At 35.3% G+C, this 18,761-nt stretch overlaps 1 protein-coding gene across 1 annotated transcript in view; it reads right to left on the bottom strand.

Moving 5' to 3' along the window:
- Positions 1-18,761, bottom strand: part of SORCS3 (sortilin related VPS10 domain containing receptor 3) — a 476,925-nt gene that overhangs the window by 106,218 nt on the left and 351,946 nt on the right. Inside the window, exons 8-9 of the mRNA XM_034440055.3 lie at positions 2,247-2,336; positions 1,126-1,305 (exon numbers count right to left, since the gene is read on the bottom strand). Of these exons, the coding sequence (XP_034295946.1) occupies positions 1,126-1,305; positions 2,247-2,336 (270 nt within the window). The remainder of the gene's footprint in view (positions 1-1,125; positions 1,306-2,246; positions 2,337-18,761) is intronic.

Raw genomic sequence — 18,761 nt, 5'->3', positions numbered from 1 at the left:
TTTAGCGACGATTTGGGCCGGCGTGGAGATGCGCTGAGGTTTGACCCCAAATGGGGAAGAACTCCCTTCAGGCGAGGGGTGATAGAGGAGGGGGGATTTGTAGCCGGCTCCCTGGAGTGGAGGGAGGCGTAGGCCTGAGGCACTTGCCAAAATGGCGGCCCGAGGGTCCGTCAAAATGGCGCTGGCACGTGGTGCGATCACCCGCTGTGCCAGTCTTCAGCGTCGGACTCACAATGGCGGCCCGAGGGTCCGCCAAACGCCGCGCGTATCCCCTTTGCAAGCCTTTTCCGTAGTGTAGGGGCAGGCTGCTTATATTGGGGCCCTCCTCCTCTTCGCGCTTCTGCCGATGTCCTTTCGGCGCAGCGCTGCTCTCCAGGAAGCGCTGCGGTCCGCGCCACGTGGTCCAAGGCTCCGGCCCCGACGCCCAGCTGATTAGCGCGAAGCCGCTTTGAGCGCGGGGCGCGGTGAGCGAGGGGCGTGCAACGAGCCTGCCGGTCAGCTGGGGAGCGCGAGCGAGAGCGGCGGCACCAAAGCGGGAAAAGGAGCCTCTTTAAAGGTGATCCAGCCGATCGGGCGGCGTGGGCAGCTTAGCTCCGCTCCCCCCCCCTTCTTCTGATGCACATGCAGCAGTAAAAAACTAGATAGATAGAAGGAGCCGCGAAAAACAATCTATTCAAAATTAAATAAAAAGCCTAGACGCCCTAAGGAAAGGGAAGATTAAAGCAACTAGGAAAGAAAGAACAAAGGGGAGAACTATCCCCACAGCGGTACAATACCTTCCTGGAAAACTGTGGAGCTCCCAAAATCACTACAGTGTTTGCCAGCAACTGAGTGAAGACTGGGGAATCATGGGAACAGAGGCGTGGCTTGGGAGCCGGAAAGGGGAGGAAAAGTCTTTTGTTTTCACTCAGTTGTTTGCCAAGCACTGAAGGATTAACCCATGCATGGATAGTGGGAGCAGCGCACAGGAAAATCTACTAAACTGCTATCCATTAGCATAGGGAAAATTCAGGATTTGATGACTCAGAAAAAAAGGAGTTTTGAGACTGCAGCCCTTTCAGAGTTCAGCTATTCCACTACAGATATAAAAGGACAAGTTGCCTCATTATGACCTTGGGTGCATACCTCATAAAGGTCAATGATAACATTCCCTTCTAGTCCTCGGTTGCTCTTAACATTCTCCAAGGCTAGTGTGAAGTAGACTCCACGAACATCAGAAATGTAGAGGTTGTATGTGTCATTTTGGTTCCATTCCTGAACTGCAGCAAACACCTGATTCTCATCTGTGCTGATAATATGCATGTCCTGTTAAGGAAGATAAAAGACTTATTACTTCCAATCTTTATACTTCTTTGCCCTTTGGGACACAAAGCAATTATCATGCCTTATGCCACTGCAGGGGAAAGATCATAAGTTATGAGTGATGTTAAACAATTTTCCATTAGATCAAGCCAATAAATTATGACATTCAGGTATTCTTATTTGTATGTTTCTTAATTTTAAATTGGCTGCAGGGTGGTCAGTGGGGAAGAAGAAGACAGATTCCAGAATCTTTAAAGAAGTTCATCCTACTTCATTTTTTATTTATACACTTGCAATTTTATTGCTCTTCAAAGATTTGTAGCTTCAGAGCCTAAAGGTTTCCTTTGGCCTACAAGAGACGAAGCACAGCTGTCAAGCTAACAGAGACACTGAGACTGAGCCTACTTTTTTGGTAACAGCCAGTAACAAAGGTGATCAATTTTTAATACATCCAATGCCTAAATTTAGAGCCACTAGCAACGTAACTCCTAGCTATAGATTTATTTAGTAAAGAGAAGGGCTATCAAAGCCAAATGTCTCCAGTAAAAATGCCACTTCCTGTGGGTATAATATTACTACTCATAGAACGATTTCAGTAGAAAATCACAAATGCACTGGATCCATTTCCAGTTGCTTTCAAACACAATCAACCAGTTATATGCATGTTGCCAAGATGAAATGAAAATAGAATGTTATTAGCATAACATTAAAGCAGCTTTTCAATAATGTAGCCAAAAAGCTTTGGTAGATATCCCCATTTTATTGCATAGGGGTAAAGAAAGCAAGGATTCTCAAGCATTTGGATGGTGAATCACATATCAGCAGTCTAGCCATAATTTAATAACCATAGAAATTATAGAAATGTAACAAAACAATTTATTTTGTGTATAATACTGTGAGAATCAAATACGTTGTTCTTATTTTTGTAGTTGTGATACATTTACCTTTGGTAGTGAATACTTGGGTAATTTTATCTGAGTAAAGGCTTCCCTTTTGTAAGATACATAGTAATTTGCTCTTCCACCAGAAGTTACCTGGATATAGAGACAAAGGGATATAATTAATATTCATTTAACATATAACCTATTATTCCATAAGTAAACCTGAAAGCATTTGCAATTGTAAACCAAAATTGCAAACCAATTGCGAACCAAAATAATTTTATAAAGACATTTAAGATTCTATAAATGTCTGTAAAACATCAAGTTAAATTGTTAACCTACAATTACATGGCTCTAGCATTTCATTCTTCTAAACTTGACATGATTTTATCTACAGAGGTTCCAAAGAAATATTTAGCAAAGTTAGGGGTGGGGTTAGAAGGCTGTTGCACCAAGCCCATCTGGCTGTTAAGAAGAATCCTTTTCCCTTGAATTAGTTCTAGAAAGATTGCTTTGTAAATTGTTCTAACAACTATTGAAGCCAGACTAAACCGGGAAACTATTAGTTAGATCAAATTATAAAGCAATCAGTTTCTAATTTTGTAAATTGCTTGCTGCCAGCTTGGTTTTCTTAAGAACAAGGCATACTAAGTCAGTCTGATCTCTCTTTTTGAGAGCAGCCATTCTAGACATGTCCTTAAGGACCAGGGGTGGGTTCTAAATTTTTTTACTACCGGTTCTGTGGGTGTGGCTTATTTTGTGGGTGTGGCTTGGAGGTCATGTGACTAGGTGGGCGTGGCTAGCTGGTCAGAGTCATTTCTGGAAGGTCCTCGCACTTACGACCAGTCCTCGCACTTACGACCTGACTCATTTGTTTGCTTTTAACACTGATCAGCTGTAGGACGGCCCTTTGAAGCCCCGCGGCAAGAGTTTAAACAGTTTTTTTCCCTCTAGTCATCAGCTGGGACTCAGGAGGCAGCAATAGATTGGGGTGGGACCAAATAAAAGGTAAGAATAACGTGGGGGGGTGGGGGGAGAGGGCGGGGGGGAGAACCGGTTCGGTGATGTCATATTGTCACCGCTACCGGCTCGGCCGAACTGGACCGAACCGGGAGGAACCCACCACTGTTAAGGACTTACATTATCAAATCCTGATGTTAAAATAAACTTTACAAATTACAGACATGGTACCATCTTGTAAATGGTTCCATGTTGACTTAAATTCCAAGTTAGGTATCCTTTTCACATTTGAATTTATTTTAGACAACAAGGCATACTCCCACAATTTGCTTTGGCATTTTTGTGCATAGGGAATTTATTTATTAAATTTATATACTGCATGGCTCCCAAGGACACTGAGTGGCTGTAGCAATTTCCAGTGAGAAGCATAAACATTCATTGTAACAGTAATCATATGCAAAGGCTAATGCAATATACTTTGTAGGAATGTAAGATTTATTCATAATCAACAGAAACATGATGGAAGGTTGAAAATAAAACTCAACATTTAGAATGTGTAATGTTCCATTAAAAAATCATTGTCCAAAAGTGTTGAGTTTAATAGCATTGCCACCCAGATATAGAAGAATGATCCAGCTTGATGAACTGAACTCCTTTTTAATCAGTCAGTATAGAAGGGTACCCATCTTTTATTTCATTATCAGTTATTGTAAGGAGAAGTATGTAAGTGAGTTTGCTTGTTCGTTCTTTTAAATCTTAGGGCTGGATTACTTCATTTTCTTAGGGTGTTTTTGTTTTGTCTACAGTAGACTAAGTGAATGAGAGTTCATTAGCTAAATCATATTGACAGATAATGTAGAAAGAAAGAATAGTGAATGAACAATGAGATGGTCAAGAGATAATTAGACATCTTTTCAGATCTTTGAGGTCAAACTCTTGAAACTTAACCAAATTGTATACTAAAGCAGTGAGGCTTGAAAGTCAGTGATTTGTCATGCTTTCCCATAGCTTTAAATACATGGCTAGCAGAACTGGTTTTAGTCAGGGCAAGACCCATTTATTCAAGTTAGTAGCTAGGAAAGGATTCCTGGCTTTATTATGTCCTGTATACTTAAGCTTTTTATTTATAGCAGATCTTTCTATATTAACAAGAAATATGTCCTAATTAACATAAATTTCTGCCTCCTTTTTTCTTATTTCTAGTATCACTGCAAGCAAAGTAGAATCTTATTCTATATTCTTTGGCAGGAAATTACTGTACTAAATCTAAAAGTTGCCTATTATAAATTAGAGAATAATGACTCCCATATATGTCAATAAGACAGTGAGAATACTAAAGATTCCTCATTTAGAAAAACATATTAAAATATTTTCATTTTTTTTAAAAAAAATAAATATTTGTCAAATGGATAGCGCACTATGTGTCAGTATTCTATAAGAAATACAAAAGGTTTTTGTCAAAGTAATAAAATTATACTTTATTTTTAATAAAGTTAATCAAACAGCAGTTTGCCATATGAAACTTTACCTAAATATCTAACAATTGTCATTCTCACATTTCTTTCTTCAAAAAGAAATCCATTGTAATTTCATTAAAATAATATTAAGGAATTCGAAGCAATTTATAACATAAAAATACAACTGAAAATTAGAATTATAATAATAGAACCTATAACAGAACCACCAATAATAACAGAACATAACAGCTGCCTCTAAAGACCACTCAGAAACTGCATTTTGTGCAAAATGCAGCAGACCATATATTAGTCGATAGTTGCCACTTTGCCTATTGTTTTATGGTAATTTTGTATTTTTATTTTGTTTCTTCTGTGTTTTTATATTTTATAATATGAAATGCAAGAAATCCTTTTTACCTAGTGTTATATAAAAACAATAAATAAGCAGGCAAAGAAATACATATATAAGCAACAGTAAAACAAATAAATTGAAACTGCAGAACCTTCACTTCAACTACTTTTAAGCTAAATTGTGCAAATTGAAAACTGAAGAAGACTACAAAAATCAGTTGACTGTTGTCATCATATTAAAAATCCTAGATTGTTTTTTTAAATATTTAACTCTCCAAATAATTAATTTCAAAATAAACTATAGATAGAAATGATGAAGAAAGTGTTATGTAATAATTGACAAAGTAATATGAAATTTGCATTGAATCAATGTTGATTTTTAGTGACCTCATGAACATACTTGTTTCTTGATAATTATACATATTTTTATTCCTTCTGGTATACGGAAATAAACATTTATGATAACATCAAGCCCAAACCATTTTTATGCTCCATAAATCAGCTAGGCTTTCAGTAGAATTGCTAAAGTTGAGGTGGGAAAATCACCTCTCGATTTTATCCTTTTAACTACCGGTAGTCTTTATTCCTGCAAAAGTATACAGCAGCTGCAAACCTAACAATTACCTGTGAATGAAAACAGAGTTAGAGGCAGCTCGTTCGTTTTCAGATTGCTGGATCCAAATAAACAGAATACCAAATTATGTTTGTAAAGATAAGATACCACTTGGGAGAGGCCTACAGTCATCATAGCAGAAATTAAATTCCGAATTAGCTGATCACAGATATGGAAATCTTCAGGACAAAACAACTAAAATAGTCCATTATCACTTCAGAAATCACTCCAGTAAGAGAAATATCCATTCAAAAGGGTGGTGAGTATGTCATGGTATCTCTATACCATTCCTGCTACTCAATTGCATTAGCAAATATTCAAAATTGAGCTAGAGAGCTGTCTGATGGGAGTTTGGTCAGTGAAATGGTATTTTTACATATTTATGCCACTACCCCACCTTTTAGTTCTGGCCTGTTGTATCATAGAGCCCAATGAATAGAGGTGGTCCTGATTTTCTCCTTCCTTTTCCCTTAACCAGGTTTTCAGACACATACCAGGTCAACATGTTCATCCAGGATTTAAATCATGGATAACAATTTTTTATCAGTAGCTGATCTGGCAATAAGCAGTGGCTTTTTAAATTGGGTACCCCAATACAATTTCTTTGTATTAGATTACAACCAAAAAAGAAAGGAAGCCAAATAACAGTCTGCTCTCTTTTCCCTGCAATGACCAGGTTGCATCCTCCCATTTTATTTTTCTCTTTCACCTGTTACATCAGTACTTATTGTATTCATGTTCTATTCTTCCTAACCCAATAGAGAGCAATTCTACAATGGAAGAGTGGTTATTCTGTAAATCCTAATAGAAAAATATACCAGGAGACAGCAACATCTTTTATACTTTGCTTTCATTGACTAAAATCAGCCTTCAGTTCCATTCCAAGAGATTGACTTTGATAGAAGCTCACCGTTACAGCTATTGACTGATGGCTACTTTTCACTAATCAAGATGCTGCATGAAAACATAGCCACTCAAGTTGAGTTCAATAAACATGGCTACTGCTGATACTCCAGTCAGCTGAGAAGTGAAACAGAGGTGTGTTTTAGCTTCTCTACTGTATAATATTTATACAAATTAAATGGTTGCCACTCTTACCAAAAGAATTTCATCATACAAAGCAAATATTTGGCAAACCTGTTTTGTTGCTTACAAAGATAGAAGAGAAGTTTGCAAATTTTACCACAATTGTGTAAAGAGGAAGAGCTTACAGTTAATTATTCTAAGATCCAGGGAAGTCCTATAAACATCATAAACATCAATGGCAAATAAGAACTAGCAAAATAGAACAAGTTCCAGACTTTAAATATCTGGAAGTATTTTTTTTTTAAGACTTTGAAAGTTTACTGGAACAGTTTAGAGTTTTCTATGCCAAAGGCAGAAATAATGTCAAGGCAATCATGGGCTTTTTTCATTTTAAGGGAAGTTGATGCATTCCTGCAACTATCAAACTGTTTAAAGCTAAATCTACATCCCTAATAATGTACAGTGTATGGAGATATGTCCCTGTAGTGATCTAAAGTTCTTGGATGCTATCAAATCTAACATTTTTCAAGCACTCCTCCAGGTTCCAAACATTCTAATTTTCATGTTAACAAGAATGTTACCTTTCTATGGAGATTCTCAATCATCCAGGTCATGGTTGTCCCAAAGGTGCTTTTCCAAAAGACAACTGGACTTTCTTGTCCTTTTTTTCCTTGAAAATGTTTCGCTTTTCATCCAAGAACTGAAGAAGCTTCTTGGATGAGAAGCAAAATGTTTTCAAGAAAGAAAAAAGGAAGAAAGTCTAGTTGCCTTTTGGAAAAGCATCTTTGGCATAAAAATGTTACCTCTGTCATCTGTCTTACTGGCTCAAACTTCTGTTTTCCATTAGCCCATTGGCCTTACTAATTCTCCCTGATGACTTCATGTCACTAATTCTCCCTGATAACTTGGGATCAAGAAAAGTAAAGTAAAAAATAATAGCTGATCTGCATTATTGCAGTCTTTCTATCCACTATTTGCTACCTCTAAACCTAGAGAAAGAGCAGCTGAGAGATTTGCTAAAGATTGTTCAATATTGCATGTCAGAGAGACTTGAATATTATAGACAATCTACAAGAGTAGGTTACTTCTAGGAAACCTTTAAGATCTGTTAAGAATCTGTTTAATCTAGTTTGCTCAGCACATTGTAGAGCCTTATTTCTGACCTACTTTAATATTCTACCCTTCGTAGTATTAGATGGAAAATTTCATAAAATCCCATTTAATGAGAGAAATTGCCCCTGTGGCCAGAATGAACCTGAAACCTTGTACACATATTTCTTTCTGGTCTTTTCTTCAAGAACCTACATACTGGTATGTCTAAACCAACTACTAGTAGAAACTGAACCTTCAGTGAAGGACAGGTAGTTTATTTTCTGCTCTCAGATTAGAACTCTGCTATTACAAACAGTGTCTCTAAACTTATTTTCAGCAATTACTATTGGAAGGCTTAGAATGTCCTCTATTCTGTTTTGCTTTATTATATTTCATCCTCTTTTCTTTACTTCTTATATGTGTAAAAATATATTTTTAACCAGCAGAATCTATATTGTAGTTTTATCATTCTTATTTTATTTGAGTTTGCTTTTATGTGTTGTTTTAGGGCTGTAGCTATTTTGTGCCCATTGACTATAATTTTTTCCCTTTTCTGTTCTTCCAATCTTTCTCATCTCTAGGCCATACCATGAATCAAACTAGAAACTGAAGCACTTTCTTCCTTTAGAATAGAGATGGGACTGATGGCATGGCTGGCTCAGGAATTCTGGGAGTTGCATCTTCCCTGTTTCCTTTCTGCAGTTTTCTATTATAATTTCTTCATTTTATAAAGTAAACAAGCAGGTAAATGAGAAATTACCCCAATCTCATTAGCAAATAGAAGAAAAGAAGTTTTCCTACAAAAAACAAACAACAACAAAAAGATTTCCAAAAGTTACAAAACTTTGAGGACTTACATCACCATGAAAACTGACAACTATTTTCAGAGTTCTTTTAAAGGAATTTTTAAGTGACTGTTTTCAATTATCTAGCTCAAAGACAGTTTAAAAAGCAACAACACCTAATGGAATACAATGATTGGATTTTGCCTGAACAGCCATCAAACGGCATTGTTTTAAGGGAATGAAGAACAATCCATATTCTTGAAAAGGAATATCAAAATCAGATTTTCTTTCATAAATTTGTTTACTTATACTGAAGATCTTTTTAAATATTGACTTCATGAAATTTGTCAGGGAAGATTATTCTAAATATAAAACTATTATGTTTCTAAATTTTGGTGTCTTTGAAATAAAATACAGTAAAATTTAATTCTGTGACCAAAATATTTATATATTTCTGAATGCTTTCCTTAAGTTTGATTATTTTCATTAAATTGAAAGAAAAAAAATCTCAGAAATGAATTACAGCACTTCTGCATTTCTGTTGACATGTATTAACGACCCTATTTTCACAGTGAAATCATCTCTCTGGTGCTCTGCAGTCTTCCTAGCGTCTCATATTTTAGTTATCACTAATTCACCCCATGAAGCTTTTTCAAATCAGGAAGAAGGAACAGCCAGAAAAGCTGAAAAAAAAATGAATAAACAAGTAACACAAGATCAACACCTTCTCCCTTATTTTAGCAATAAAATAAAGTCAAATTTAATATTCTACACAAAACATTACTAAGGAAATTTAAAGGTGCTGAGAACAAGGTAGAAAAACAGATCTTTGAGAAGAAAAGTAATAATGGAAAATCAGACTTCTACAACCCAAAGTCCTCCAGATCAGTTGGGTTCAACAGCATAGTACTTGATGAAACCATGATTCCTAAGAATTCTGAAAATTTTAGTCCTAGCATAACACAGGGAAACCAGGTTGGGGAAAGCGAGAGAAATGAATCCAGGGCAGTTGTATCTGGTTGCTTAAACTCATCCTTCCCTAACTTGGTTCGAAACAAACAACCACAAACCTTATTGCTGATGGATGGATGCATCCAAAGATTTGAATTATGACTAGAGATACAGCATTTTATATTTTGTACGTTTAATATGATACCATTTTATTAGATTAGTTTTTTGAATGGACCATGGGAACATTCAACATAAACATTCCAAGCACCAAATTTTTCAATCTGTAGTGCTTACTTTAAGAAGTATGCATGGTTTATGAAAGTACAATAAAGCAAAGTTCTCTATTATATCGAACCTTTTCTGCCTTTTAAGATTTCCAATAAAACACAAAAAAACCCTCTGTGCAGATAAGGGTTTTTTTCTTTCTCAAAAATTTAGCCTGTGGTACTACTGTAGCATCAATAACACACTCAGTCATCATATTATCTCTAGACGAGTGGCACATATATATAGATAAGCTATCATTCATTGGTGCCACTGAGACTCTCCATAATGCTACCTTTCACAGAAGGAGTGAAAAAAGATTCTCCTTTCAGAGCCAAGTTATTTGAACTATAAACATTTTACCATTAAAGCTGCAATGAGCCGCACTTTAATAAAGACATGTAGAAGTAAATTGTTTTGTCTTGAATTGTTTTGTCTTGAACTAGCAGTAGATACAAGAACAAAATCTGTCTGAAGACTTGAGCACCAATCCTGCATTGCCAGGATAAAAAACAGCCCTATTTTCTTCATTATAAATCGGGGCATTTTTTCCTCAAAGGCAAGAGAGGGAGTCCTACATTTTATCAGAAATCCCTTCTCTTCAGTTCTCCTGAGACACTTTTACTCCCTAAACTCCCATTCTGCACCATTCTAATCTTATACAAAGGGAAAAATCTTGCAAAGTAGCAAATCTTGGAGAAGACTTGGATTACTACAGGGTAAAGCTTGGAGGAGGCTTTATCCTCTTACTTCTCCACCCAATTTGCAAATGTGATCTTTTGTTCAAAGTTCCCTATAGGGATAAAATTCCTATTGTGGAGAGATAAAACAATCATATAAACATTATGTTAGAAGATTGTTTAGACTGAACATAAGAGGAAAGGTTGATTCTGACTGAGGTTTCAAGCTCCAGTCAGAAGACAATTAAAATAATCCAAGCTGAGAAGTCAATTGTTCTTTTTGGGAATAATTGCAAAGGATGATCTTGCAGTCCTCCATCACCTTCAAAGTAACATGCATTGGAAGATTCCATATAAATGCTACGGTTTTTCTGCCAGCCATCTTTAAAAAAAGAAAAAGAACACTAAAAGAACTCTATGCCGATATTTTTTTTCTCTAGCTAAAGTCACTGAAAAATAATCTATACCAACCAGATGACTTGCTCTGATCATTTCTCTTTCCTTGAAAACTTCTGCTTATTCCAGCAATTTGACTGACATTTTGAAGATCAAATCTCTTTAATGGAGAAGTCATTATGACCACTTAACAAGCTGAGGTATGTTGGAATTCTTCTTGCAGTTTCAGTCCAATTGAAGCTGATGGGTCTTCCAAAAATTGAAATTACCCTCTCCCAGGCTATTAGAAAAATAACCTTCTTTAGACACTCCCCCCCCACTGAACTGAAGCTAGTGTATTCAGAAAATTAAGCTCCACTTTCCACTGATAGGGTCCTCCTTTCTCACTTCACAAATAGTCCTATTCCCAATTTTCATGAGTAAGAATGATAAAATGTAAATGTAGTCTTGACATCTATTCTCTCCCTCAACCCCCCTTATCTATTATTTATGTGTATATATGTTGTTTTTCAGCCCAGTTTTCCTTTTTGTCATTTCTCTTTATTATTATTATTTACTTTATTCATTAAACATGAAACCCAATCAACCGAACATTCAAAAACACATCACAAATACTACTGACTGGTGCTAATGGTTAATACGGGTTGCTGCCAGATGCTAGGTATCAACCAAGTACCTTCTTAAGATGTGTGATGTTCCAAGTAGCACAGTTTTTTGCAGTTCCACTGGTGTTATTGTAGGAAGCTGCAATTTGTTGATGTATTTTATACAATTCTTGGACATGGTACCAAGTGACTCAATGACAATGGGTATCACTGTTACATGTTTCATCCATAGCCATGTAGTTTTGATGGCCAGGTTGCGATATTTCATGATTTTTTCCAGTTCTTTTTCTTCAACTCCTAGTACCGCGATGTCAATAAATTATAAGTTTCAGTTTTTGACAACTGTGATAACTGGTATGTTGTGTTCCAAATGACAATCCGTCTGTATTCAAAAGTCCCACAAGTTCTTCAGCTTCTCATTTTCTATAACTTTTTCCACTTTATGTTCCCATGACTTTTTGGTTACAGATAAATCGTATTTTTTACATAATGACCAGTGGATTAATTTAGCAACTCGGTTGTGTCTAGCTTTGCAATCAGTTTGTGCGATTTTGCTGCATTCAAATGTGAAACAGTTATTATTATTATTATTATTATTATTATTATTATTATTATTATTACCATTATTATTAGTAGTAGTTATTTAAAGTCTCTCTTTTTCTCTTCTTTCTTCTGCTTATGTTTCCCTTTTCTCTTTCAGTGTCAAAAAGGCTTATACTCATCATGTATTGGAGCCTTTCTTTACCTAAAAATTGCATTATACATGCTGTTCCATTGTTAGCCTCCAAGGACTGCTTCTTGCTATTCTCTCAACACTGCTTAAATGCTACTTCCCTACTGAGTGGCATTTGCCCAATGATTGTTACTTTGCCCTTATTGCCATTTCACATTAACTGTTAATGTATCCCACTGAGACTTCATGAACTTTTTTCATGTTTTCATTGCTATTCCCTCAGTACTGCTTATGTTTGAAACACTATTTTCTCATGGAATGCTACTTCTCCAGTGACTAGTATTTTCTCTTTCATTCTCATTTCCCATTGAAATACCTTTATTGTGATTTCCACAATAAAAACAACTACATTTTCTAAGTTTTATTTGGTCACCATTTTTGAGGACCATTTTTGGAAGGTAGAGTTATTAAGTTCTCTTCGGATTGAAGATCTCACTTGTATACTAGTCTCTGCTTGATGATCCCTACACAACAGAATAGCAAAGAATGCACACAAGTTTGAATCCATCATTAAATAATATTTCATGACCATTTCAGTATATGTGAGGAAATAGCAATCACACAGATACTATCCTGTTTGCAATATAACCACACAGTATGCCCATACATAAAAGTATTCCTTTATTGCTGGCCTTCCTGAAAGCCCTCAAATGTTGTTTTGTCAATGAGCTTGGAGATTCCATGATGTTTTACTTCGTTGCCACTTTTCTTTGTCTTGCTTTTGTTGAATTTTTAATTATGATTTTAATAGTTTTATCTACTTTGTTTTTATTCTGTATGCCATTTATTTTATTGCCACTATAAAGTGAAATTTTACACTTTATAGTGGTACAAGAACGATAAATAAACAAAACAAAATAAAAGGTGTGATCTTGCATTAGTAATCAAAGATAGAAAATAAGGATTATTTCATTTATTTATTTGTAAATTTATTTTCCACCTATCTCACCGTGGGTCTATTCTAGGTGGCTTACAACAAAGGAAGAAATGAAAAGTATGCAAACAGAATAGAAGTAAAATAACAGAAATAAAATAACTATGAAATAAAATACAAGAATACATCACTATAATAACCATATATCAATATAATTGATAGTAAAAGAAGCAGAAAATGGAAAAGTGATTTTGATGGAATTTTTCAAAAAGTGAAATTAGGAGAAAAAGGTCAAACCAAGGGTCCCTAGCAGTTTGGCTAGAATTTAAAAAAAAACAGATTTGGGATGAAGCAAAAGGTATTCATTTGTTGGGAAGACAATTTTAGGGATTTGTATAATAATGAGAGCTAGTTTGGTGTTATAATTGAGCATCAGGCTATAAATTGGGAGACTGTGAACTGTAGTTCTGCCTTAGGACAAAGTCAGCTAGTTGACCTTTAACCATTTTCTCTCAATTCAAGGAAGAAGCTTAGCAAATCATAACTAAATAACTTGCAGTTGCCATAAGGCAACACTGACTCAAATGTGCCTGCACATACACATACACACATAATTAATAATACACACAAATTAATACACACAAATTAATAATATGTCAAAAACAGATTTATAATTTATGCTACAAAATGTATTGTTCAAGTGAAATTGGTTGAAAAGGAAATCACAAATGCTGCAATTGAATTGAAAAATGGCAACTCTGCAGATATAGACAGATTAACTGGAAAAATGTTAAAATATGGATGCAGTTTACTTATGGTGTGACTATGAAATTCATTCAATGTATACCTAGATTGCATTTTTGCCTGATCATCAGAAATATGTCATTATTGTTCTCCATGCAGAAAGAAACATAGCAAAAGAAATGTAAACAAAACCAAAAACTTGTAGAAAGATGTTAGGCAATCCATCAGCTAAAAGAACTGACAATGAATAAAATAAGGAAGTGTGGTGAGGCATACTTGAGATAGGGGAACATGGGCCAAATCTTTGCTCTTTACTAGGTCACTGAAAAACGTATAAATGTGAGAAGGAAAATGTTGCCTTGTTTATTGATTTCGTCGAAGTTTATGACAAATATTCTCATATTGGAATGTTTTGTGTGAGACATAATTGAAGATTAGTTGCTGAATACATGAAAATAAACAATGATTTGTGGATAAGCTTACTGAGTTGTTCAAAACCATGGAGGGACTAGGAAAAAGATATGTATTGTCTCCTCAGTTGCTTAACATACTGTATATATTGAAACTGGTATAATGAATTCTTGTAGTGACATTAGAGGAATTTTTTGATTGGAGATGTGAATGCATGTGTATTTTTGTAGGCAGAAAATGCCATGTTGTTGGCTAAGAAATGAAATAAATTGCACAATAAAAAATAAGTAAATTGTAACATGAGAAATGTGTTGATTGAGAAAGTAAATGAATATAAATTTATATAATGTTTGTGCATTGTGTTTGAAATGGTGGATTGTGATTTTTTTTCCTGTCAAACTCAAGATAGAAAATAAAAGGATTGGGAAGATGATGTGAACAAATGCATGTTAAACATATATGGCAAAAATCTAGTGAAAATAGATGAAGTTATGTACCTTGGTAGAATATTTATTAAAGATAACAGAGTGAATGCAGAACTTTTTCGACAGACAGACAAAAACAAAGTTAGTGGATTGTATGTGATCTGTTGAAAAAAAGAGAGATTTGATCAAAAAGCAACAATATTAAAGAATGCTTCTGCTCACTTTAAGAAAATTGTAATTGGGTATATCAGGACAAATACTGAAATGAAATGAAATGAAACTGGGTTAGGTTATTTAAAAAAAGATCATTTCAAGAATGAATGAATGATTAATGGCATACAGATAGCAGAGAAAAACCAATGACCCATGTAAAAAAAGCATGTTGAGGTGGTTTGGTCATGCAAAGACAGTGAATGAGGGTCAAGTAGCAGAAAAAAATATCTGAAGGAAGAGGGCACTGAGAAGAAGACTGAGCATCATTAGATAGAATTGATGAGATACTAAGAAAGAGAGAAGTGGGCATTTTAAAGGCAATGTGTAAAACACTGTATGGATATGGTGGAAATGGTTTGGAAATATAGAAATATGTGAAAAGGTATGGTGAATAATGTTGATATAAACTAGATTTTGTTATATTTTCTTTTTCTCCACTTCTGCTTTTATTTTGCTTACTATTTCTTCATTTTAGTGCTTCATGCTGTGAAAATGAATAAAGCAATTGGCATGTGTACTGTATATGCTTAATATATTTGTATCATGCCTTTCAACTAACAACTGAAAGGAGCCCAAATGGAAGTCTTTCCTTATTTAATTCTCACCATAAAAATCCAGCAAAACATGATAGCTTGAGAAATAATGGCTGGTCCAGTCTCTTTCACAATAAAGTGATGGTTTGAACTTCAGTCTCTCTAGCCAACTCCTTAATCCACACTCATATTATCTCTCTGATTGCTTAATCCTCTTTCCTTCTATACCAAGTTATCCTGTTATAATTATCATAAAGTAGGAAAGAAGCAACTGAAAAAGACAAAATGTCTGAAAGCAAAATGTGGGTCTGCAGGTCCTAGTGATCTAAAGATTATCAAGAAATACAGATTTTTCATGTCTGCTTTATAAGAAGTAACATGTGCTCAATTTACAGAGTTTCAATTATTCCAAATTCCCTATTTCCAACCAATGCTACTGGAACATATTGCATCTCATCTTTGTATGTAACAAAAGATCTAAATGATTATAAAGCATGTGGATCATTCTTAAGATTGGGGTGGGGGGGACAAACTGATGAAATCAACTATGATTTCATCCAGGGAGTAAAATAAAGCTTTAGCTGATAGGGCCAGTTTGGTGCTTGTCTCAGCAAGGAAATAAAGTAGCCTTTGCATGATTGACCTCCATGGTAATATATATCACAGGAAATTATCAAAAACTTCATTAAAGCTCTCTGGTTAGTAATGGAGTTGGGAAGAATCACTTTTAATTTATTTTAATGAAGTTTTCCTATAAGCAAACTTGCCTACACTGAATTCTGGATATTATTGCAGCTCCCAGCCCCCTACCCTTTATTTCATATTTGATTAATGTCATTTAATTATTTCCCCTGTGCTCATTCATCATGCTTAACCCAAAATTAGTTGGGTTTGTGTTCTCTCTTTCTTGCCCTCTGCTTACTGATGGGCTCATTAATCTGTAAGGATGTCTGAGGGGCGGGGGCAACTGCTGACATTCCATTTAATGAGTTTAATTGGGAATTTGGCCAATTGACACCACTTCTTTTTTCAAATTCTTTGTCATCTCTCTTGTTCCCTCCCACACACACTCCCCCATTTCTCTTGTTCATCTCCATATCATGCCATATTTATGCTGTACTTTATTGTTCATAAAAATGAACCCTTCCTAAATAATAGAAAACCAAACACAAACATCATAGTTTCTTTTATAGTTACTTTAACAATATTTAAAGGAACAGTACAATTTAGACAGAATAAACCGAGAAGAATATCTCAAGGAGATTCACATTAATCATCAAGGATATATCCAAAACTAAAGAATACTTAAATAGGGTTGAGTGATTTACATGACAATTATGATGTGACTCAAATCAGGTGAAGTAGTTCGAATATTTAATTTAGTTTTCAAGTGTATTTAGAGTATATAATTCATGCTGATTCTTAATGGAATAACTCACTTTAAACAGTTGGGGGAAAGGGAAAAATGTACAGAAGACTTCTGCTAGAAACCATTTGGCAGCAAAGACCTACATATGTGCACAACTGTTTTGAGGGTAAAAAGAATCTTCAAGAATTTAGCCATATCCTGCTTAGAATAGGCCAAATCTAAATTCTGTTCCATTTCATATATATTTAAATAAAATTTCATATATATTAAATTAACAAGTTAATTACAATTCAAAATCATATTTAGAAGTCAAACTCCAGACATTAGGATGCGGATTTGGCCTTTGCGATTTCAAGTTGTATACTTCTTCTTTAAAGGGAGTGCTAATTGATGAAACTAGAACTTCTGTATTTTGAGATGGGATTATGTAATCAATAAAATGCAATAGTCCTCAAACATACCTGCTCTTCTTGAGAAGTTCCAGGTAGTCCTTGACTTACAATCATTATTCAGTGACCATTTGAAGGTACAGTGGTTCTGAATAAAGGGACTTACAACCTGGGTCTGAAGTTATGCCACTGCAGAGTCCCTATGATGATACGATTAAAATTTAGGTGTTTGGCAATCTGCCTGCACTTATGGCCACCTCAGGGGTGCTTCAACTCTCCCACCAACTATCTCTTGCTCCCATTATTCCCCTTTGGTTCCCTGCCGCCATCTTCTTGCCCCCACTGTGGATGAGGTCTACCTGATCTTACTACAGGGCCAGGCTGAGATTGGTTTTGCACTGCAAAAAAAAAGAAAGAAAGAAAGAAAGAAAGAAAGAAAGAAAGAAAGAAAGAAAGAAAGAAAGAAAGAAAAGAAAAGCTGCAGTATTCCAAAAACCCCTTTGCAAAAAGCTCTTGGTGAATCTAAGCAAAGGGCATACCTCACTGGCAGTAGAAGCAAAAAGATGGTGAAGATCAGCTGGTGCAGCACAGGGTAGCAGGGGTGTCCAAGGGCAGGGTGGTGAGGATAAATGCACCTGGAACTGGGCTAGACAACAATTGCAAGAACACAGCAAGCAACCCCAGTAAGATGGTTCTCATGGTTCCTCAATGAGATAAGAGGATTTCAACTCTCCCCCAGCCACCTATTGCCTCCCATCTCTGCTCTTTAGACCACCCTGCCCAAGGTGGAAGAAGTTAGAAGCAATTTACCTTACTGAGGACCAAGCCCAAAGTGGCTAATTGAGGTGGGTACTCATTTAAACAATCTGTGATTCCTAGTTAATATTAACAATGTAGGTAATGGCATCTTAGTTTATGACCTACTCACCTAGCAATGGAAATTCTGGCTTCAATTGTGGTTGTAATTCAAGGAGTACCAATAATGTTATTTAATAAACAAGCTTTTTATGTGCTCATTGACTAATTAAGCAACATTCTTATCTTTTCTTCCCAGTGTTTACTGCTGCCCTAAACAATTCTACACAGCCATAGAAAACAATCAGAAGTGAAACTTTCATTGCAACACCTACACAAAAAAAATTACATCTGTTTTTTACAGCAAAAAGCTGTTTACATTTAATCATTTTTATGAAGAATATCAGGAAGAGAACAATGTATAGGCTTTTTGGGTAGTCTTATATCACTTTATGCATATATTTTCTCTCTATCAAACAAAATAGGAGAAGAAGAAGAGAAGAAGAGGAAAATAGTAAAAGGAAGCAGAGTATAAAATGAATAACAGAAATAAAAGCCCCCAGAAGCAGGAGGACTTAAAGTTAACACATTTTTGCCAGATGTTTTGCTTCAGGTACCAAATCCAATAATACTTGGCTTAGTTTAGAACAAACAGTGATAGAGACTGGGGAATTTGCAGAAAAGCAAATAAGAGAGTATCTGTTTGAATATTGTTCATATATCTTTAAAGTATCTTTGCTTAAAAAAAATAAGCTTCTGTTTGCATAATCTCAAGTCTCGTTGGAATTTAAGAAAAGGAGTAATGCATTTCTCTCTTTCCATAATATGTAGATCAACATTGTCAGTCATTATTTGCCAATAAAATAGCTGACATCATGTTCATCCCAGAAATGTTTTCTCCTATTACTTTCA

This window comes from Pantherophis guttatus, chromosome 6, assembly GCF_059756535.1.
Source record: "Pantherophis guttatus breed Tessera chromosome 6, ASM5975653v1, whole genome shotgun sequence".
Lineage (NCBI taxonomy): Eukaryota > Metazoa > Chordata > Lepidosauria > Squamata > Colubridae > Pantherophis > Pantherophis guttatus.
This window is presented reverse-complemented; position numbering and strand designations above follow the sequence as displayed.